Source organism: Mus caroli, unplaced genomic scaffold, assembly GCF_978045245.1.
Source record: "Mus caroli unplaced genomic scaffold, Mus_caroli_1 scaffold_17, whole genome shotgun sequence".
NCBI lineage: Eukaryota > Metazoa > Chordata > Mammalia > Rodentia > Muridae > Mus > Mus caroli.
In genome coordinates, this window is record NW_028227272.1 from 29,756,727 (window position 1) to 29,777,170 (window position 20,444).

The window sequence follows — 20,444 nt, forward strand, 5'->3', positions numbered from 1 at the left end:
GTTAGACCCATGTGGGAAACACTTAAGACATAGTTTCCCAAACTGGAATCTGAGGACATACAGGGTGGCCTTGGGCAATTCGGGGGTGGGTGGGAGTGTCTTCAAGTTTATCTGAAGAAGTACCGCTGTAGGAAATAGGTGTCATTTTATGAAAAGGTCTTTAAGTGACTAGTCTTTGCTGTTTTGGAGTTTTGTCTTTTTTCGTCTTTTCGCCCTTTAGTAGTTTTGACTTCCCAGTCATAAGGTATCCTATGGTGATATCCTAACATCAGGATGGTTATATCCGGATGCTCTAACCTGAGGGATGATGAGGGTTCCAGCTGAGAAGTAAACAGATGTGTATAGAGAGGTAGAACGAAGTGTAAGATCTACGGGAGTTGCTTCTGAAAGAGGAGACAGGTTAGGGGAAGCTCTCTCAGGGTCCTCCTGAACCTGAAAGGAGGGATGACCCTCAAGGACTCTGCTCTCTCCTCTGTCCTTGTCTAGGCATTTCCCTCTTCCCCTACGGGTCTGAAGTCGGAGACCAGAATTTGTTTGCCAGGACTGTGGATTTTAACTCACCAGTCTTCAAGATCCTGATTGGCTTTCCCCTCGGCTCCTCCCTGCGGGATTCCTTCTACGTGAGTCTCTGACTGTAGCCTTGGGTCACGTCTGTGGCCTGTGTTCTTTGGGCCCTGTTTCTCTGCAGAGATGGCCCATGACATAGCAGAAGAAAGAATGGAGGTCACTTTGCTGTACAACACTTTTGTAGCCTTCTTTTATGTCAGAGTTTCTAGTTGTGGGAAGCCACACCTCCCTGCCCATGTGGAAAAAAACATCCTTACCCTGGTAAAAGGGATCGTGGCTGCGTCACAGATTTTTTTTTTTTTTTTTTTTTTTTTTTTTACTGAGGAAGAAGCTAAGCTTAGAAACTTGATTGGTTCTCACCATTTCTATTTCCCTGGGTTACTTCCTGATTCCCTGGGAACAGCAACCCTGGCTTTTCTTGCCCTCAGGGACAGGAGTAGGGACACCCAATGAGAGCTCAGCACAGTAAGGGAAATGAGGACATTGACCCCTTTACCCTCATCTGATATGTCACAAGCTTCAAGAAAGGGTGAGACACTTTACCAAGAAGGCTTTGCTCTGAGGCAAGCCTGGATGCAGGCCAAACACCGCCTACTACTTTGGACTGATGTGGGAATGTCCTGATAGGGATGAGTATTTGTGAAGTTGCTAAGTTTTGAGTTCTCCTGGAAGGCTAAAAGTGCACAAGGGGGCCGTCAAGGTTGATACCTCAAACCCTCTGCACAGACGGGCTTTTAAGGGGAGCTCTTCTGAGGAACTGGCCCTAGACTAGGATAACCCTTCCCTCATTCCTCCCTAACCAAGAACCCTTGTGCTCAGGTTACAGATAATGGTCAGATCATTTTCCCAGAATCAGACTACGACGTCTTCTCCTACCCCAACCCACCTCAAAGAGGCTTCACTGGAAGGGAGCGCGTAGCCATGGTGGCCCCGTTCTGGGCTGATGCTGATTTCTCTAGCTCCAGGGGAGCCATATTTTACCAGGTGGGTCATTCAAGTCCTTGGCAGTCAGTAACTCCCAGCATCCTGCCTGGAGGGATCAAGGTCATGTCAAGAGCACATCAAGGGCATTGTATCCCATGGAATGTGATTTTCATGGAAAAGGACTGAAGTTTAAATACAGGGTGCAGAGGGAGCTGAGGAAGAATGCTAAATAGACTCTGGAACACCCTACTCCAACCATGTAAAGACCTGCAGGTGACAGGGACAGAGGTTGAGTCCAGCAGAACCCTGTCCCAGCCGCACCAACACTCCTGAATTAAGTTAACAATGCCAGCCTGTGAATGTGCAGAGCAGAGGCTGTCATAGCAAATAAGTTTTGTGTGCCTGCCGCTGACAAAGCTCTACCTCGGTTTCAAAGATGGACAGACCTGCATCTGTCTTTAAGGAGTTACAAGCTAGACATGGGAATGTAAAAATAGACACAAATGGTCATACCATGCAAGCTGTTTTAAACTAAGGGATGTATCAATTCAATTCCATAAGGCTTGAATTTCTGGATAGGGCCCCTCTAGTTCACATGTCCCAGATTCTCCTTGATTTTAAAATCAAAAGGGTTTGTAAAAATTCACACTTGGGAAAAAGATGTACAGGTAGTCAGAAGTGATGAGCATCCCCATGCAGGAAGCGGGGACCCCTTAGGGCAGCAATTTTCAATCCTGCTAATGCTGTGATCCTTTAATATGGTTCCTTGTATCATGCCATTGCTACTTCATACCTGTAAGTTTGCTACTGTGATAAGTCATAATGTAAATATCTGATATGTGACCGTTGTTAAAGGGTCGTTTGACCTGCCCCTCCCCGCCAAAAGGGTCATGACCCTCAGGTTGGGAATCACTGCTTTATGGGCATTTAAGGGACCCTCACTTCCTTGTTCTTACCTACCTTCCTTTCCTAGGAATATGTCACATTTTACAATGAACACCATCAGCTAATCCGGGAGGTGGAGACTTTGATTAACGATTTCACAAGGGGCTGGGACTTCAGAGCCAAGTGGACACTGAAGGTCACCTGGGTCAATGTTCCTGCCTATACTGCCCAAGAGAGCTTTGGGGTGAGTGGATCATGGAACGGCTCCTGTGGCCCTTCTGGGAGTCGAACATACCATTATCCTATGTGGGAGCTATCTTTCCAAGACTACCCTGGCTGGAGAAAAAAATTGCTGCTTATAGCATCCCTCGAGAGCATGATCTACTGAGTGCCCACAGTGGGCCAGGCCTGCCTTACCTCAGAAACAACAGCTGCGTTTACAGGCAAGAATGTCTGGTGACTGACGACGTCATATGCCTTACACGAGTCCTTTGCTATAGTGAAATATCAGTACGGGGCACTCAAACAGTTTACCAGCTACCTACTTTGCATAGATAGGGCACATGTAAGTCCTCCATACCACACAAGTGGAGGGGACACCTGGACAATGTCCTTACATGTCCAGAGGGAGACATAAGGAGATCCTCTCAGCTCTATGGTCTTATCTAACCTCTAAGGTTCCTGCATCTCTCTTACAAGCCTTCTTTTAACTGGATTGCAGCCCTTTAAAAAAAGATTTATGTATTTATTTTATGTATATGAATACACTGTAGCTGTACAGATGGTTGTGAGCCTTCATGTGGTTGTGGGGAATTGAATTTTAGGACCTCTGCTTGTTCCAGTCAACCCCGCTTGTTCCAGTTGGCCCCTCTCGCTTGGGTCAACTCTGCTCGCTCAGTCCCTGCTTGCTCTGGCCCAAAGATTTATTTATTATTATACATAAGTACACTGTAGCTGTCTTCAGACACACCAGAAGAGGGCGTCAGATCTCATTACCGGTGGTTGTGAGCCAACATGTGGTTGCTGGGATTTGAACTCAGGACCTTTGGAAGAGCAGTCAGTGCTCTTAACCACTCAGCCATCTCTCCAGCCCCAACCCACAGCCCTTTATTTCCTCTCCCTGAAAAAAAAAGTTACAAGGAAGGAAAATAGGGCATGCTAAGATCTTCTGCACCCAGGGTAAGTGTTACCCTAATCACAGCAAGCACGCAGTAGGTGCAGCCCAGATGGACCAGGAATAGGTGACATCCCTGTGTCTGCTCAGAGGTGTGGGAGACACCAGGGAGGAAACCTCAGATCTCTCAATGACATCTCCGTTTGTCTCTCCCCAACTTCCAGACCAATACCTACCAAGCCATCCTCTCCACAGATGGGAGCAGATCCTATGCCCTGTTTCTCTACCAGAACGGTGGCATGAGGTGGGATGTGACCCAGGAACCATACAACCGGGTGCTCATGGGCTTCTCCAGGTAAGACGGGATGGGCTTGCTGTCAGCACTGGACTGTGAGAGCTAAGTGTGCCCTACTCACACTCCCATCCCATCCTTGAATACGCAGCTCTTCCTGATGAAAACCCCCCATTCATCCTGGCACTGTCTCCATTCCAACACCTGTGTACCAGAGTCCTTTAACCTTTGACCTCCTTGGTTTCTTTCCACTGACATTAGCTGACTTCTCAGCTAGTAGCCACTTATTATACCTATTACGTCATATACATTATGTATTTACTGTTTGTTTTCTTCGGTGATCACAGCCACCAACGATAGTTGATGACTATCCTACAGATAAAATCCTTATCCTATAGGTAAGGAAACCTAGGTTCAAGCAGATGAGTCATTTGCCCAAAGTCAGAGAGTTTCAACGTGGCAAAGTGGGTATCAGAACACAGGCCCTCCAGAGTGGAATTTGTGATCCACACAGGTTAGATGGGGAAGGAGAGAGGAGAAGGGCCGTGGCTGGCTGTGTGTGGGCTCTTGCACATGAAGGAGCCACAGCCTCTGAAAGAACAGCTCCCAGCCGCCAGCTTGTGTGGCAATTGGTTGTGAAGGTCACACATGATCTGTTACTGAGCGGTTGTCACAGATGGGTTTCTTTTACATTAGGGTGTGTTTGGCCTGCCTAGCATGGCTTTGACTGGCTTTTGATGTGCAATGAAAGAAGAAAGCATGTAATTACCCAGGCAGCTAGCAATTCCACACTGTCCTCAGTGAACCCCACCGAGACGTCATGCATGTATTTGTCCTCTAGCCTGCGTGACTATAGAGCAAAGACCAGGAGTCGCTTTCTGTGGACATGCTCCTGTAGTAGTAGTGAGGCTGCTACTGCAGACTTCCTTCCATCCTGGACCCACACTGTGACAGTGGAGGTGGTAGGCCCTTCTATGTGGTCTCCACTCAGATGTGAGGGATGTAAAAATGTCACTGCGTTGAAGCCTTAAACGATGGAAGGCTCTTTCACCCAGATATAAACCCCCCAAAGTCAGACCAGATCACCAAGTTAGTAAGTGCAGAAGCAAGGGCTGAAAGTGACTGCCTGACCCCGAGACTGACCTGGAAGCACCTCCTGCAGTATGTCCTTAGATAGCTTCAGAGGAAACAAAGGGAAATCTGGCCTCACTCCATGGCTTCCACACCCGGTGTGTACTGAGTGAGCCTGCTGATGTCTCCCTGATGAGATGTGGGACAACGCAGAACCTCCCCGCCCCTACCCATCTTCTCTTCCTTCTCCCCCTTGGTACTGGGACTGTGGTTCAATCTGGGCTGCTCACCTGACTGAGCCATGGGCTACCAGCTGCTGACCGGGAGCTAGCTGGGATGACTGACAAACTCAACGTATGAGTAGCTTTCTTTCAAAATGAGAGCAAAGAGCTTGAGTGTGACCCGGAGACCTGAGAGTCTTTCCTTTGCCTGCAGTGGAGATGGGTATTTTGAAAACAGCCCGCTGACATTCCGGCCAGCAATGGAGAAGTACCGTCCAGATCGATTCCTGAATTCCAAATTAGGTAAAAGTGCCACCCACCATATATGAGCTGGCTTCAGGCTTCCCTTGCTTTCTATACCATATGCCATGACAGTCCTAGACAGATGTAACCTCTCCATCACCCCGAAGAGCATCCTGCACAAACCAACCACCTACAGGGTCATCCACAGTTAATCCTGCCTGGACCTTTTCATACTCTCAGCCCCTATAAATCTTATTCTGTAGAAGAGACAAACCCAGAATGTCTGTCTATCTGTAGACACTCTGGTCCTGGAGTGGGGATGACAAGGTCACTGCAGGAAGGGAGATCGGTGTGGAGTTAGGATAACACATATAAATACCCCATTCCAGAGCTGGAGTAAGATCCTTAAAGAGATCTAGCAGGAGATATTGCAAAGGGCTGGCATTCACTCGGTCAACATTTATTGAGCATTTACTATCTGCCAGATGGTAGGTTAACTGACAGAAAAATGGAGAGAAAGAGGATGAAGGCCAATTATGTTGGCTCTCAACAAGCATTCACTATGGTGGAGACCCTAGTGTCCAGAGGCAAACTGTGGGGCTTCCTCTGAGACTCAGTCTAATATAGAGAGGTTCCAACAGGAAAGAAATGTCAGCTTCCAAAATGTGATGGAGAAAAGGGCATGCTAGCATTCGGGAGAGGTCAGTCGGGCAGATGCAAGTGTGAGGCCAGGTCTATTTGATCTGGGACAAAGAAGTTTGGCAATCAGACACGTAAGTTGGGTCAGGTGACAGGTGGGTGCCACCCTGTGGACGAGCATCTCTGTTACATCAGGGATCTTTATCAGACACATCCGCTGTGTCTTAGGATATCTCATGGAGTGTGTGTGTGTGTGTGTGTGTGTGTGTGTACAGAGCATTATAAGCAATGTTATTCTTCTGAAAACAGTTGTTTCATTCATGTGGATATAGGGTTGAAAATCTCCTACTTTAGATCATATTTTGTTCAGGGATGGGGGAAGTCTCTGGAGTCCACTCCTCTCCCTAAAGTTGTGTATACAATATGAAACGTCCAATGAATTGAAGGTTTAAACTTTACAACCCCGCTGAAGATTTTTCTGGTTACTTCTCCCTTTCCAAGATGGTGTCTGGGCCCAAAAGAGGCTTCCCCAGACTCACAGTGATAGAGTAAGGCCCCACGAGCATGCCAACTTCTCTGTGGCTTCCAGCTAGTTTCTGGGCATGGACCTCTGTCCTGGTTGTTTCGGCCACTGAAAGGGAAGGGGAGGGTGCGTCATGAAACCGAGTGTCTGGTGGCATGACTGGGTGGATGGATGTCTTTAGGGGAGGAAGTGAAGTGCTTTGGGAAGTAGAAGGCATGACCGAGAGTGATAGCGAGCTAGAGCTAGCAAGAGAGAGAAAGCAAGAGGGTGAGAGCGAGGAGAGAGAGAGAGAGAGAAGAATGAGAGAAGGTAGGCAGGTCAAGTTGGATCATAGTAATGCCCCCTGCCCTGCACCTGTCCCAGAGTTTTGCCCTAAGGTCCAGGATTTGAGCATTTGGAGCTTATGTGCAAGGTGGTTTGGAGAGAAATCACTGCCATTCTGAAGTGGGTCCCCTCCTAGGAAGCGCTATCCAGAGAGGCAGGACATGGATGGAGGATGCAGCCATGAGTTTGCGTTGTGTCTGAAGCTGGAACTGAGCTTGCAGCCTGTGTCCTGACATAAGCACTGCTTTCCTTGTTCCTCAGGCATCCGGGGACTGCAGGTCTACAGGCTGCACAGGGAGGAGCGGCCCAACTACCGGCTCAAGTGCCTGCGGTGGCTGGAGAGTCAGCCTCAGCAGCCCAGCTGGGGCTGGAGCTCAGTTTCCTGCCCTTGCTCCTGGCAGCAGGGACAACGGGACTTTCGGTTCTGGCGCATCAACACAGGTGATGCCTCCTTCCTGCCCTTGACAAGCCCACCAGCCATCACCTCTGCTCACACCTGTCCTGCCCTCTCCCAGACACGCTGAGCCCCTCCCCCCACAGAGAGACAGCACCCCAAAACACACACACACACACACACACACACACACACACACGCACACACAGACAGTCCCTTCCGCCTCACCTGTCACAAGCCCCTGGACCTGAGGATGTCTGGTCTCTTTGCAGGTTGGTGGGACAGGCAGCTGTGCAGCTTCTCCTCTGGGCGAGGGGGCGTGTGCTGCAGCTATGGTGCCCGGGGAGAGTTTCGAGAAGGCTGGAGAATGCACAGTCCTTGGCAGTTTGGTAAGTATCTTCCTGGAGACCTTAACCCCGCCCGCGGCTCTTCTCAGACAGGCTACAGGACCTTCCGGATGAAGCCTCTTGATCCCAGTGCTTCCCAGATGCTTTCTCTCTGGTCTCAGTCCCCTGATCTTGAGAAGTTCAGAACCTGCCATCTTCCTTGTGGTCTCTCAGATTAGGACAGAATGTGTCTTCCTCTACCTTCATTTGGCCTTGTGCCCTCAGCCCAAGGTGGAGAATCTTTCTAGGCCAAGGAAGAGGGCCTACTTTGATGTTATCCTCTGGTCCCATGTTAACAGGATGTTTTGGGGGAAAGACTTAGAATCACCTCACCATAGAGACCTTCCAAGGGAGCCAGGGTACACAGAGGTAAATAGAGCGGGGTGGCTTGCATCTGCCCACCCTGGGGACTGCTCTAGTCTCTAGTTAATCTTCATGCCATCATCTCTGGTCTCCCTTCCGCTGGCTCTCTGAAGGCTTGTACTATGTGCTATAATAATAACCCCACCTTTCACTCAACGAGGACGCACAATGTCATTTGATCATTGGTCACTGGCAGCCATTTGGGCGCAGAAGGATATGTACTGTGCCACGCCTGACTCCTCTTGCCGCTGATACCACCATACTCTTCCAAACATGCCAGTTGCTTCCCCGGGGCCCCCGCCCTCTGACAAACTGTTCTTCTTCACAGACGAGGAGCAGGAGGCGCAGAACTGGTGCTGCCAATGGAACGACAAGCCCTCGTTCTGTGTCCGATACCAGCTTAGGCGGCCCCGTGTCAGCTGCGCTGGGTACAGGCCCCCACGGCCCGGTGAGCATCATGGTTGGGGTGGATTAGCAAGGGGCCAACTTCCTAGAACAGAACTGCAGCCACAGGGATGATGTTGACAGGTCTTGTGTGAAGCTAACAGCAAACAGAGGGACTTTGGACATGGCTTTTGCAAAGGGGTGAGGACTGAGGCCAGGGACTACAAGGGAAGAGGACTTTGGGGGTAATTCTGGATGCCTGGAGAATTTGCCCAAGTTCGAGTCTACCGAGATGGAAGCCCTTACCTGCTGGGAGTAAGAGACCATGGCCCTAACTGGCTGGCATGTAACCTCCTTTCTTTTAGCTTGGACATTTGGTGACCCCCACATCACTACTTTGGACAACGCCAACTTCACCTTCAACGGGCTGGGGGACTTCCTGCTGGTCCAGGCCCAGGACAGAAATTCCTCCTTCCTGCTGGAGGGCCGCACTGCCCAGACTGGCACTGCCAAGGCCACTAACTTCATTGCCTTTGCGGCTCAATACAACACCAGCAGCTTGAAATCTCCCATCACAGTAAGTAAGGGGTACCTAGGGTATCCTTGCAATCCCTTCCCCAGAACCCCTCAGAGACCGTCAGCTGGACACTGGAAAAGGAAGAGTACAAAGAAAGGAGGGAGATTCCCTGTCTGCTTTTCTCACTGCTGTGCCCAAGTACATGACAGGGAACCACTTAAAGGAAGAAAGGGCATGCTGGACAATTTTCTGTCACTTTGAAGTAGGGATCAACTGAGAGGAGAGAACCTCAATTAAGAAAATGCCTCCATACAGTTGGGCTGTAGACAAGCCTGCAGGGCATTTGCATAATTAGTGATTGATGGGGAGGGCCCAGCCCATTGTGGGTGGTGCCATCCTTGGCCTCGTGGTCCTGGGTTCTATAAGAAAGCAATCTGAGCAAGCCATGAGGAGCAAGCCAGTAAGCAGCATCCCTCCATGGGATCTACATCAGCTCCTGCCTCCAGGTTCCTGCCTGGCTTGAATTCCTGTCTTAACTTCCTTCATATGCACAGTGATGTTGAAGCATAAGCCAAATTAACCCTTCCCTCCCGGGGTTGCTCCAGTCCTGGTGTCTCTTCACAGCAATAGTAGTAACTCTAACTAGGACAAAGGGTTTCTTTTGATTCATGGTTTATGGATGAAGTCAGCACATCATGGCACCAAGAGTATTGGGGAGGCTGTGACATATTGTGTCTGCAGTCACAGTGGGAGGAATGCTGGCACTCAGCATTCTTTTTATTCAGTCTGGGTCCCCAGTCCACACAACAATCCTGCCCACATTTGGAGTATATCTGGCCTTCTTTTCAGTTAAATATCTCTGGAAACACTCACGCAGGGATAACCAGAGATGTATTTTCATGGTGATCCTACATCCTGGAACAAAGGGACACATCTATAGTGGAGAGAGCAGAGTAAAACCCGGAAGTGGCAGAATTACGATACAGTAATAGTCATCTCTTACTGTTTGGCATTGACACAATCACTGGGCTACCGGTGAGCTTTCGATGTCACTGTTGTCTTACGACGCAGTGGGGACAAGGGTACTGTCTGCTCCACAAGGCTGGTGTGAGACAGCCTGGCCCCCACTGAGCTCTCTGCCCATGATAAGGATATGTTTGCATGTCTGGCCTCATTTCCAGGCCTCTGCTGTGCCTGCTGGTTGGGCTTAGGCCTCCTCCAATTCTTTCCCAGGTTCAGTGGTTTCTTGAGCCCAGTGACAAAATCCGAGTTGTATACAATAACCAGACTGTGGCCTTTAACACCAGAGACACTGAAGGTAGGCTCCATCATGTCAGCATGTACCCCACTCTACATCCTCAGTCCCCGGGAGTGGTGTGCTCAGGGAGGGTAGGGTGGGGGCTGGGGTAGAGGCTACAACAGCCAGAAAGTAATGTTTGTCCCACCTGCTGTCCCTAAACTGCTCCCCTGGAAGACCTTCACCCAGCCTGGGCGTAGAGCGTTCCACGTTTCCTACCCCAGAAGGGAGAAGGGTCTAGAGGCTGGTCTGGATGGTGTGGGGCCGTTAATTGAGGCATGATCGGGATATCCCGGTACCCTCTGTGTCATGAGTCACTGTTGCCGAGTCCAAGGGGGGCATGCCGGCTGCTGTGTCACTTGTTGGCCTGTCTTCCAGGCTTGCCCATATTCAATACCACCGGTGTTCTGCTGACCCAAAATGGCTCCCAAGTCTCAGCCAACTTTGATGGGGCAGTGACTATCTCTGTGATTGCTCGCTCCAACATCCTTCATGCCTCCTCCAGCCTATCAGAGGAATATTGCAACCACACAGAGGGCCTTCTGGGTAAGATGCAGAGATCAGACTATACCAAGGCAGCTATCCCTCCTTTGGACTTCCCTGCCCTGCCTAGTTCTTCCTCAGTCCCTTAGGGCACACAGAGGGGCTACTTCACATACTGTTTAGGCTAATTTCCTGCTTGGCATTTTTTTTAAGGAATTATGAAGGAGATGCTATGGGGAAAGTGGCGGCTCAGCTGTCCCCTTCCTCCCCTCCCTTTCCCTTCCCTACTTATCCTGTTTTTAGTCTTGTCTCCTTCCTTCCTCCCATCTTCCCCCACATTCTTCTTGGCTTTCTTCTCCTTTTTAAAAGCACAATGGCAGGGATGAGTGCATGGTCCTCTCCCACCTCCTGGGATCTGGGACAGATGCAGCTGCCCCGTTGAATGCCCCTGGGAGACAGGGAGCCTGTGGTATCGCACCTCCTGCTCTGTCCCACAGGAGTGTGGAATGACAATCCAGAAGATGACTTCAGGATGCCCAATGGCTCCACCATCCCCTCAAACAGCTCTGAGGAGATCCTTTTCTACTATGGAATGACATGTGAGTCTGGGGGTCCTCAGGCCACTGGGGCAGGTCAGTGAGGGAGCTGCTGTGTTGTCTCTCTTGTGCTTGTAGGATCTTATGCATCCTTGGGAAGGTCTGAAGACCTTGCCACTGTCCCATGTCTGTCCCCTGCTCCCACCCTAGCTGCATGTCTCTTCCAGGAAGGGAGGAAAGGAGTGGGTGGTCTTCACTCACTGAAGCAGGGATTTCCAGACTCTGAAATTATCCTGTTCCTACCAGCTCCCAGGCCACCACCTTACACACAAAACCATATACAGAGGGCTAGGGTGGGCACAAGTGAAATATGACTGGCGTCTCATACCACCCTTGTACCTCCTGTGTTACAGGGCACGTCAACGGAACAGGCCTCCTTGGGATAAGGGCAGATCCGCTGCCTACCAATTTCACCCCCATCTTTCTGTCTCAACTGTTGAATCAGAGTGCCTCGGGTGAAGACTTGGCCTCTGGGTGCAAAGGCGACAGAAAGTGCATGTTTGACATCCTGGCCACGGGAAACAGAACTATTGGACAAAGCACCAATTCCATCCTTAATGAGTTCCAACATATGAATGACACCCTCAGTAAGTGACACAAGGAAGGTCAGGGAGACATTTCCAGAGATGGGGAGCAGGCAAGGACCCCCATTTCATGGCATTCCCTCAAGCTCCACATCTTTATTCCTTTAATGGGCCAAATCCTCCCAGCTCCCTCAGGGCCTCTGATGGACAGCAAGGGATTCACTTCCCTTTACTGCCCTATGCACTCTGCCACCCAGAACTCCTTTCCTGACACCCCCTTCTCCTCCCCTCCCTCCACCCCACTGGCTTTTTTGGGCTCACTGGAAACTTTGCACGTGCCTTTCCTTTTTTATTATTTTTATTTTTATTTATTTTTTAATTAGGTATTTTCTTCATTTGCATTTCAAATGCTATCCCAAAAGTCCCCCATACCTTCCCCCCCTCCCCTCCCTACCCACCCCCACTTCTTGGCTCTGGCGTTCCCCTGTATTGAGGCATATAAAGTTTGCAAGACCAAGGGGCCTCTCTTCCCAATGATGGCTGACTAAGCCATCTTCTGCTACATATGCAGTTAGAGACACGAGCTCCGGGGGTACTGGTTAGTTCATATTGTTGTTCCACCTATAGGATTGCAGACCCCTTTAGCTCCTTGGGTACTTTCTCTAGCTCCTCCATTGGGGGCCCTGTGTTCCATCCAATAGCTGACTGTGAGCATCCACTTCTGTGTTTGCTAGGCCCTGGCATAGTCTCACAAGAGACAGCTATATCAGAGTCCTTTCAGCAAAATCTTGCTGGTGTATGCAATGGTGTCAGCGTTTGGAGACTGATTATGGGATGGATCCCTGGGTGTGGCAGTCTCTAGATGGTCCATCCTTTCGTCTCAGCTCCAAACTTTGTCTCTGTAACTCCTCCCATGGGTGTTTTGTTCCCAATTCTAAGAAGGGGCAAAGTGCCCACATTTTGGTCTTCGTTCTTCTTGAGTTTCATGTGTTTTGCAAATTGTATCTTGTATCTTGGGTATTCTAAGTTTCTGGGCTAATATCCACTTGTCAGTGAGTACATATCATGTGTGTTCTTTTGTGATTGGGTTACCTCACTCAGGATGATACCCTCCAGGTCCATCCGTTTGCCTAGGAATTTCATAAATTCATTCTTTTTAATAGCTGAGTAGTACTTCATTGTGTAAATGTACCACATTTCCTGTATCCATTTCTCTGTTGAGGGACATCTGGGTTCTTTCCAGCTTCTGAATATTATAAATAAGGCTGCTATGCACATGCCTTTCTCTTGCAAGGCTCTCTCGACAGACAGCCACAGGCAGGCCACTGCCTTCTTAAGCCCTGGGACCGCCATGTTTTATATTTCACGTTTATTCACACTCCATTTTTGTTTTTAGCATTTATAACTAGTAAGAGCATCTTATAATTTATAATTCCCTTAGGCCTCTTTTTCTATCACTTGTTCATTGCTATAGAGATTAGGGCCATCTGTATATCACATGCTCAATAAATCTTTTGATGAAACTTATTAATATGCAATGGGGTGGAAATAACAGGCTTCCGAGATATGGAGCTTTGAGAGAGCTTGACTTCTCTTTCTGGGAAGATGGAATGTCCGTCTACATACCACACTCATGGGTTTCAGCTTTTCTCAAGGGTAAGACTGACATCTTTTCTCAAGGCCCAGCATGGCAGGCATTCTGTTCAGGAGACTAGGTGCTGGAGAGATGGCTCAGCGGTTAAGATCAGTGGTCGTTCTTCCAGAGGACCTGGGTTCAGTTTCTAGCACCCACATGGCAGCTCATAACCATCTGTAACTCCAGTTGCAATGTATCCAACACCTTCACACCGACACACGTACATACAAGCAAATCCATTGACATACACACAATAAAAATACAGTTCTAATTTTAAAAGAATATATACAAAAAGAAAAGAAAAGGAAAAGGCAGTCTAAAGGTTAGACAGTGGGCAGCACAAACCCAACATGCTCGGCACCATTTGCAGAGCACAGAGGAAGACTGAGTTCTGCTCCCAGAGGCCGGCCGCAGGCTTGGTAAGGACTCATAGGAAGAGTCATGGGGAAAGAGCAGGAAGGGAAGAATGGAGAGCGCCCTGTGAATAACTGGTCTCCGTGCTTCCTGTTTCAGATCAGTACCCACCCTCTATCAACTGCAGCAGCAAGATTCAAGCCTACAAGGGGCAGACAGTGACCACTGAGATCACCAGCAGCTCTAAGGATGTCACACTCAGCCTCTCCAAGAAATGTAGTGGCTTCAAGCTCTTTGGTATGAATCTTTGGCTGGCAATAGGATGGGAGGAGTCACCTTGGGCTGCCTTACGTCTCTTTATTCTGTACAGTGCCCTGCCTCTTTTTTTTTTTTTTAAATTTGAATATTCAAGACCAACAGACATTTTGCTCGTTCTTCCTTTCTTCCTTTCTTCCTTCCTTTCTTGTCTTTCTTCCTTTCTTCCTTCCTTTCTTGTTATTTTAAAAAAAGATTTATTTATTTATTTCATGTATGTGAGTACACTGTAGCTGTCTTCAGACACACCAGAAGAGGGCAACAGATCCCTGTTACAGATGGTTGTGAGCCACCATGTGGTTGCTGAGAATTAAACTCAGGACCTCTGGAAGAGGAACCAGTGCTCTTAACCGCTGAGCCATCTCTCCAGCCTGACATTTTTCTTTCTTTCCCCTCCTCTCATCTTGTTCTCTCTCTCTTCTTTTCCCTCCTCTCTCTCTCTCTCTCTCTCTCTCTCTCTCTCTCTCTCTCTCTCTCTCTCTCTCTCTCTCTCTCTCTCTCTCTCTCTCTCTCTCTGTGGGACAGGTTCTTTCTACAGTAGCCCAAGCTGGTCTGAAGCTTCCTATGTAACCTAGGCAACAAACAAACTTAAGGTTCTCCCAGCTCAGCCTCAGAACAAGTGTGATGGGGGTTTTTAACCAACCTAGAATTATTTGAAAGGGGGGGGGTCTAAAGTGAAGAGTTATCTTCATTAAGGCTGACCTGTGGGCATGTTTGTTGCAGTGGTGAGGGGTGTCTTGAGTGTCAGTTATGGTGACCTATGAACGTGGGTGGCACTGATTCATGGGCCAAGCTTTGAGCTGTTTAAGAATGAAGAAACTGGCAGAGCTGAAGCTTGCAAAGCGAGCAGCAGGCAGCATGGGCTTGATTGGATGTGATGATTAGCCAACTTCCCCTCTGTGATGGGCTTAAACCTGGAACCTTGAGCTTTTTTTTTTTTAAGATTTATTTATTATTATATATAAGTACAGTGTAGCTGTCTTCAGACACACCAAAAGAGGGCATCAGATCTTATTAAGGATGGTTGTGAGCCACCATGTGGTTGCTGGGATTTGAACTCATGACCTTCGGAAGAGCAGTCAGTGCTCTTACCCGCTGAGCCATCTCTCCAGCCCTAACCTTGAGCTTTTTAACTTCAACTATGTGCTTCTGTGGGTAGAGGTATGAACAGGTGCTAGAGGTGTTGGATCCCCTTGGAGCTGGAGTTATATAGGCAGTGTGAGGCGCCCGAGGGAGGTGCTGGGAACTGAACTCCCATCCTCTGAATGAGCAGAGCATGCTCTTAACCACTGAGCTACCTCTCCAGCCCCTGAGAAACAGCATTTCTGAAGATTGGTACTCACAGCTGGTCATAGCCGCTCAGGCAGGCAGTCCTTCTGGTAGGAAGGAGATTGCCATGAGACCAAGTCCAGTCTGGGATACAGAATGACACCCTGTCTCGAGAAAAACAAAATAATACCTATAGTTCAGAATGGGGGGGGGGCTCCCCAAGTGAGTAGCAGTAGGAGTTTAGATAAATTTAACTGAATGGGTAGACTGACTCTGGATACACACAGGTACTATAAAGGCCATTTTACCTCCATTTAATAACATGCAGTTTTTGAGACAAGGTCTCATTAGCTAGCTCTGGCTATCCTAGAATTCACTATGTAGAACAGGCTAGACTTGGACTTACAGAAGTTTGCCTGCCTGCCTCTGCCTCTTGGAATTAAAGGTATGTACCACCTTGAGCAGCTATATGCGCCGTTGTTAACCATCATGGAGCATTTACCAAGTTATTAGAATAATCAAGAATGAACATTAAAAAGACGAGTTTAGCCTAGTGGTGGCAGTACACGCCTTTAATCCTAGAACTCAGGAGACAGAGGCATTCAAATCTCTGAGTTCAAGGCCAGCCTGGCTTACAGAGGGAGTTTTAGGTCAGCCAGGGCTACACCCATAAACCCTGCCTCCTTGAAAAATCATCATCATCATCATCACCACCACCACCACCATCATCATCATCGTTTTCAGGGCTGGTGAGATGACTCAGCAGGCAAGAGCACTTGCACCAAACCTGATGACCTAAGTCTCATCCCTCGGACCTATGTAGTAGAAGGAAAAAACCAAGTTTTGCAAGCTGTCCTCTGACCACCACATGAATACTATGGCGTGAATACATGCTCCCCTATCCCCCACACACAAGATAAATACATGTGATAAAACCAATGAGTTTAGAGCATTATCATATCTATTAAATGAATAACACACTGTGGAATGAGATTAAAACATATAAACAGCTTCCCTGGTACTTTTTGCTGTTTTGATGGCCGTTAGCTATGCTTATCTGGTTTTCTGTCTCCTTGCCTGATTTTCTGGATTGGGACTAACACAATCCGTCTTCCCTTCTTAGTAATGGGATCTGAGGACCTGGGCTGGCAGCTGGGTTAAAGGGCCAAAGTGGGAAGGGATGGTGACTTTCTTTGCTAAACCAGAATCATCAGGGACCTGTCTCTGGACTCTGACCACCAAACTATCTCATTTTGCTTTTCTGGGCACGGAGGGGTCACTCTGTCACACGTTCTTTGTTCCTTATGGCACAACCTTGGCATGCAGCGGCAGTATACGGCTTTCTGCCACCCTGGGCATCCTGAAAAGCGATGGTATGAAGTTAACTCCCTTCCACCCCTACTCTCTGTTCCTTCCAAGCTGTTCTTTTTTCTCTGTATTCTGACATTTGATGATTACCCCAGGCCTGGAAAGTCAGAGGACGGGACATTAAGAAGGCAGAAGAGAGGCTGGGAGGTGAAGCCATTCCACCCTGAAGTTTGGGGATGTGTTAAGAGGACCATGCTTGGTCCCCAGCATGACCCATCCTGGTACAGCCACAGGCAGGGATGCATTCAGGGGCCTCTTCATTAGGGCGTGGGGAGCCTTCCCTTATGTGTATTTCTACCTACACCCAGCATGTTCAGCAGGTGATGCCTCCCTCCCGCTGGGAGCATGACCACCATCACCCTGGGAACCCCAGCTCTGCTCAGAAGGATGCCTGAGGGTGTGGGAGGACCAGCTCCATAGTCTGAGTGTTAGATGCCAGGATGCACTGACCACAGAGCGGAGAGCTCCCCCAGACACTGAGGTCGCCTTTTCTCTGGACAGAAAACGGGAGTTTGCAGTGGACACCGACATCCCCAGAAGCATGTGCCCTGGAGATTCTAGCGAGGGATGTCAGGACTAACTTGTCATCGGTACTCCAGCCCAAGACCGTGGCTTGCTTCTGCAGTAAGGAGGAGCAGTGTTTGTACAATGAGACCAGCAAAGAGGGCAATTCTTCCCTTGAGGTGAGTAGTGGAGGCTGGGGGAGGCGGGCAAGTGGAGGGATGCTGTGAGTGTGTTCTCTCCCGGGCAAGTGTATATAGGGAGGAGGATGGAGCTGTGGTGGGTGAGTGGCGCAGGGGCCATCTTGGGCTACAAACATGTGTGTCAAGTGGAACATCCATCGTTGCCTAGAGCACCTCCCACTCGATCGGGCTTAAAATGTTCACCTCAGCCTTCCCCATGGTTCCCCACCATGGCACTGAGATGTAGGACTGGAAGGCTTACCTGTGCTTCGGGATAGAGGTCTCCAGCGTAGCTGCCCTGACTCCTTCCAGACCAGGGGACCTGAGCCCACTATGCCCAGCCACAAGAAGCCCTTATAGAGCATTATAGACGGTAGCTCACCTCTCTGTGGGGTTGGGAAGAGGGCATGGGATGCTGCCTTCTGTCTCCCAGCCCTGTTGGCTATTTCCTCAGTCTGAGGAAGTGTACCTTCTTCAGTTTGGAGAAGATCCTCTCCGTCCACACTTGTGGTCGAGCTTCTTGACCCAAGTCCACAGATTTTGCCTTATTTCTGCTTTGCAGTTTTGCTTTTTTTATTCCCCTCTCTCTGTTTCTCCCCCTATCTTGCTCTACCAAGGATTCCAGAGAAGGAGGTATGCTCTGAGAGAGGCGAAGCTGAGAGCCTGCTACAGGGCCAGGTGGGGGATTGTGTAGCTTTGGGAAGGTACTCACAGTCTTGGCCTGTTCAGGACGGTGCCGGAGGGACTGAGACAGCGGGGCTTCTCATGGCAGAAGTGTCAGGGCAGATGGTCTTCAGCTTGTGGACACCAGCAGCCCTGCTGTCATTCAGGTGACCAGCTGCAAGTGTGATGGGGACACCTTTGGCCGCTTGTGTGAACGCTCCAAGGACCCGTGTGATGAGCCATGCTTCCCTAACGTGAACTGCATTCCTGGGAAGGGCTGTGAGGCCTGCCCTCCAAACACAACTGGAGATGGACGTCATTGTGCAGGTGAGTGTGGGACAGGGCCCTGGCAAGAGGAGGTCCAGGTGATTGCTCAAGGGTTCTGGTGTTTCTGTCTTTAGCAATGTGTCTTTCACCTCATGATAAGAAGCTGTGATGGGGGAGGACTTAGAAAGGGGTGGGAGATAGTGTGGGGATGCAGGAGAGGATGCAGAAGCCGAGGATGGGCCTGGACCAGAGCAGCCTCAAGACCCTGCTGGAGAAAACATAGGGAAAGACTGATGGATAAGGCTAATTGATCAGAGGCTAGCTAGGCTCTCAGGTACCTGAGCATCTTCAGAGACACAGTGCTCAGGGGCTCTGCCTTTGACAAATCGGGGCATCTGGAGGTGTTGCTATGGGGACCTCAGAACCTCAGTTTTCCTTTGGGTTCTTTCCTATGCGTCTGCTCCTCTTCCTCTGAGCCAGTGTTGTCACCATGACAGAGGTGACAGTGCAACCTTTCCAATCTTCTAAGGCTGCCACACACAACCAGGAGACTGGCGCCTTCTGGGTGGGACCAGGAGACAGATGTGAGGGGAGAAGGGGAGGAAGCAGACTGACATCTTTCTCCCACCAGCTTCTGGGTCCCTCTCTGGCAAGGATGCTCTGGTCAGCAAGCCATGCCCTGTGCAGAGGGGAAAAACCACTCACCTGGCAGAAGGAACGGTTGCTTTACAGAGACACGCTTGAGGAAGATGTGGGGAAGGCAGTGTGGGGTTCAGAGTGACGAGCACAATACAGGATGGGCAAGCATTGGGGGGGAGGGAGAACCAAACAAGATATCCTAGGGTTAGGCTCCAACAGGCGGCTCATCGCCCATCAGCTGCCTCGTCACGGCGTGGCTGATTCCCCTTCTCCCTTTACAGCTCTGGAGGACTCCTGCCCAAACCGTTCCTGTCCCGTGAATTACTGCTATAACAATGGCCATTGCGACATCTCTGAGGCTCCAGGCTGCCAGCCCACTTGCACCTGTCCCCCTGCCTTCACTGATAACCGCTGCTTCCTGGCTGGGAACAGTTTCACTCCCACCATCTCTATGGGTATGACTAACTGCTCCTGCCAGCCCCAGTCGACTCTCATATATGGGGATGAAAGGAAAACCAGTGTCTGAGGTCCAAGTTCCTCAAAGGCACAGATCAGAACTGAGGTGGTGAGTTTGAGGCTGGAGGACATGATGAGGAGAGCTCTCCCAGTGTGAACCACCAGCCTCGGACGTGTGCAGAGGACAGACAGAGGCAGAAGAAGCCTCAGAAGTGTAGAGAGAATCTCTTGTGCATCGTGTGGAAGCATCAACTGTCAATAAGATGCTGTTGGCCTCCTAGCTTAGGCAGGAAATAGGGAGGTAGAAGGTACAGAGAGGGGATTTCTGCGATAGTCAGCGGAGAGAGATTTGCTCTAAACTCTTAGGAAGAGGGTGGCATGAAATTGTGGAGAGATAACCAGCCTTGTGGTGAAACTTAGAATAGAAAAAGTTATGAGCTATTGGGAATAAACCAAAGCTTTCAGCCTAAGAATTTATTGATAATAGTTCAGTCTCAGAGTTGTTATTTCAGGAAATAAAGTGGCTGGGTGGAAAAGCTCACGTTTACACAGATGGCCTGGCCAGTACAGGAGCAGCGGGGCGCTGGCTTTCAGTGACCTTGCCATGGTGGACGGAGCTGTCTCTCTGAGCCGCACAGGATAGAAGTTGGATAAGTCTGGGAACCCTCTGGGCCTGAGACGGTCTTCTTTATCTCCAGAGCTTCCCTTAAGGACCATCGTGCTCTCTCTCAGGGAGGATGAAAACGCCTCCGCCGCTGACGTCAACGCCTCGGTCAGTGCTGGGCTCCCAGTGGGAAGTGGATCTTGAAAGGGTCTCACAGGGACCTTGCAGTAGCTTACACATCCTTCAGCTACCTTAATTTCCCAAAGAGGGGGAGCCTCTTGCCCAGGGGCCGTTCAAGGGCCTAGGATGCCAGGAAGCTTCAGGATTAGAGACCACAGAATGTGTTAGAATCACCAGCTTGCCCTGAGAAGAATCTCGGGTGGCACGTCACTCCAGTCTGTCCCTCTGGGTACTCCATGATTCTCACTCTCTGGCTGCTATAT

At 49.6% G+C, this 20,444-nt stretch overlaps 1 protein-coding gene across 2 annotated transcripts in view; it reads left to right on the plus strand.

The window, feature by feature from the left end:
• Nucleotides 1-20,444, plus strand: part of Muc4 (mucin 4, cell surface associated) — a 49,573-nt gene that overhangs the window by 24,768 nt on the left and 4,361 nt on the right. The window contains exons 4-21 of one of the 2 annotated variants that reach the window (XM_085832184.1): nt 487-620; nt 1,387-1,551; nt 2,465-2,620; nt 3,715-3,845; nt 5,289-5,377; nt 7,065-7,244; nt 7,470-7,586; nt 8,275-8,394; nt 8,696-8,907; nt 10,081-10,165; nt 10,523-10,690; nt 11,125-11,226; nt 11,577-11,810; nt 13,897-14,034; nt 17,191-17,372; nt 18,203-18,362; nt 19,223-19,396; nt 20,096-20,169. In XM_085832184.1, coding sequence (XP_085688310.1) covers nt 487-620; nt 1,387-1,551; nt 2,465-2,620; nt 3,715-3,845; nt 5,289-5,377; nt 7,065-7,244; nt 7,470-7,586; nt 8,275-8,394; nt 8,696-8,907; nt 10,081-10,165; nt 10,523-10,690; nt 11,125-11,226; nt 11,577-11,810; nt 13,897-14,034; nt 17,191-17,372; nt 18,203-18,362; nt 19,223-19,396; nt 20,096-20,169 — 2,621 coding nt within the window. Of the gene's footprint in view, nt 1-486; nt 621-1,386; nt 1,552-2,464; nt 2,621-3,714; nt 3,846-5,288; nt 5,378-7,064; nt 7,245-7,469; nt 7,587-8,274; nt 8,395-8,695; nt 8,908-10,080; nt 10,166-10,522; nt 10,691-11,124; nt 11,227-11,576; nt 11,811-13,896; nt 14,035-17,190; nt 17,373-18,202; nt 18,363-19,222; nt 19,397-20,095; nt 20,170-20,444 lie in introns of those variants that run through there. The other variant, XR_015045694.1, reaches the window with a different exon arrangement.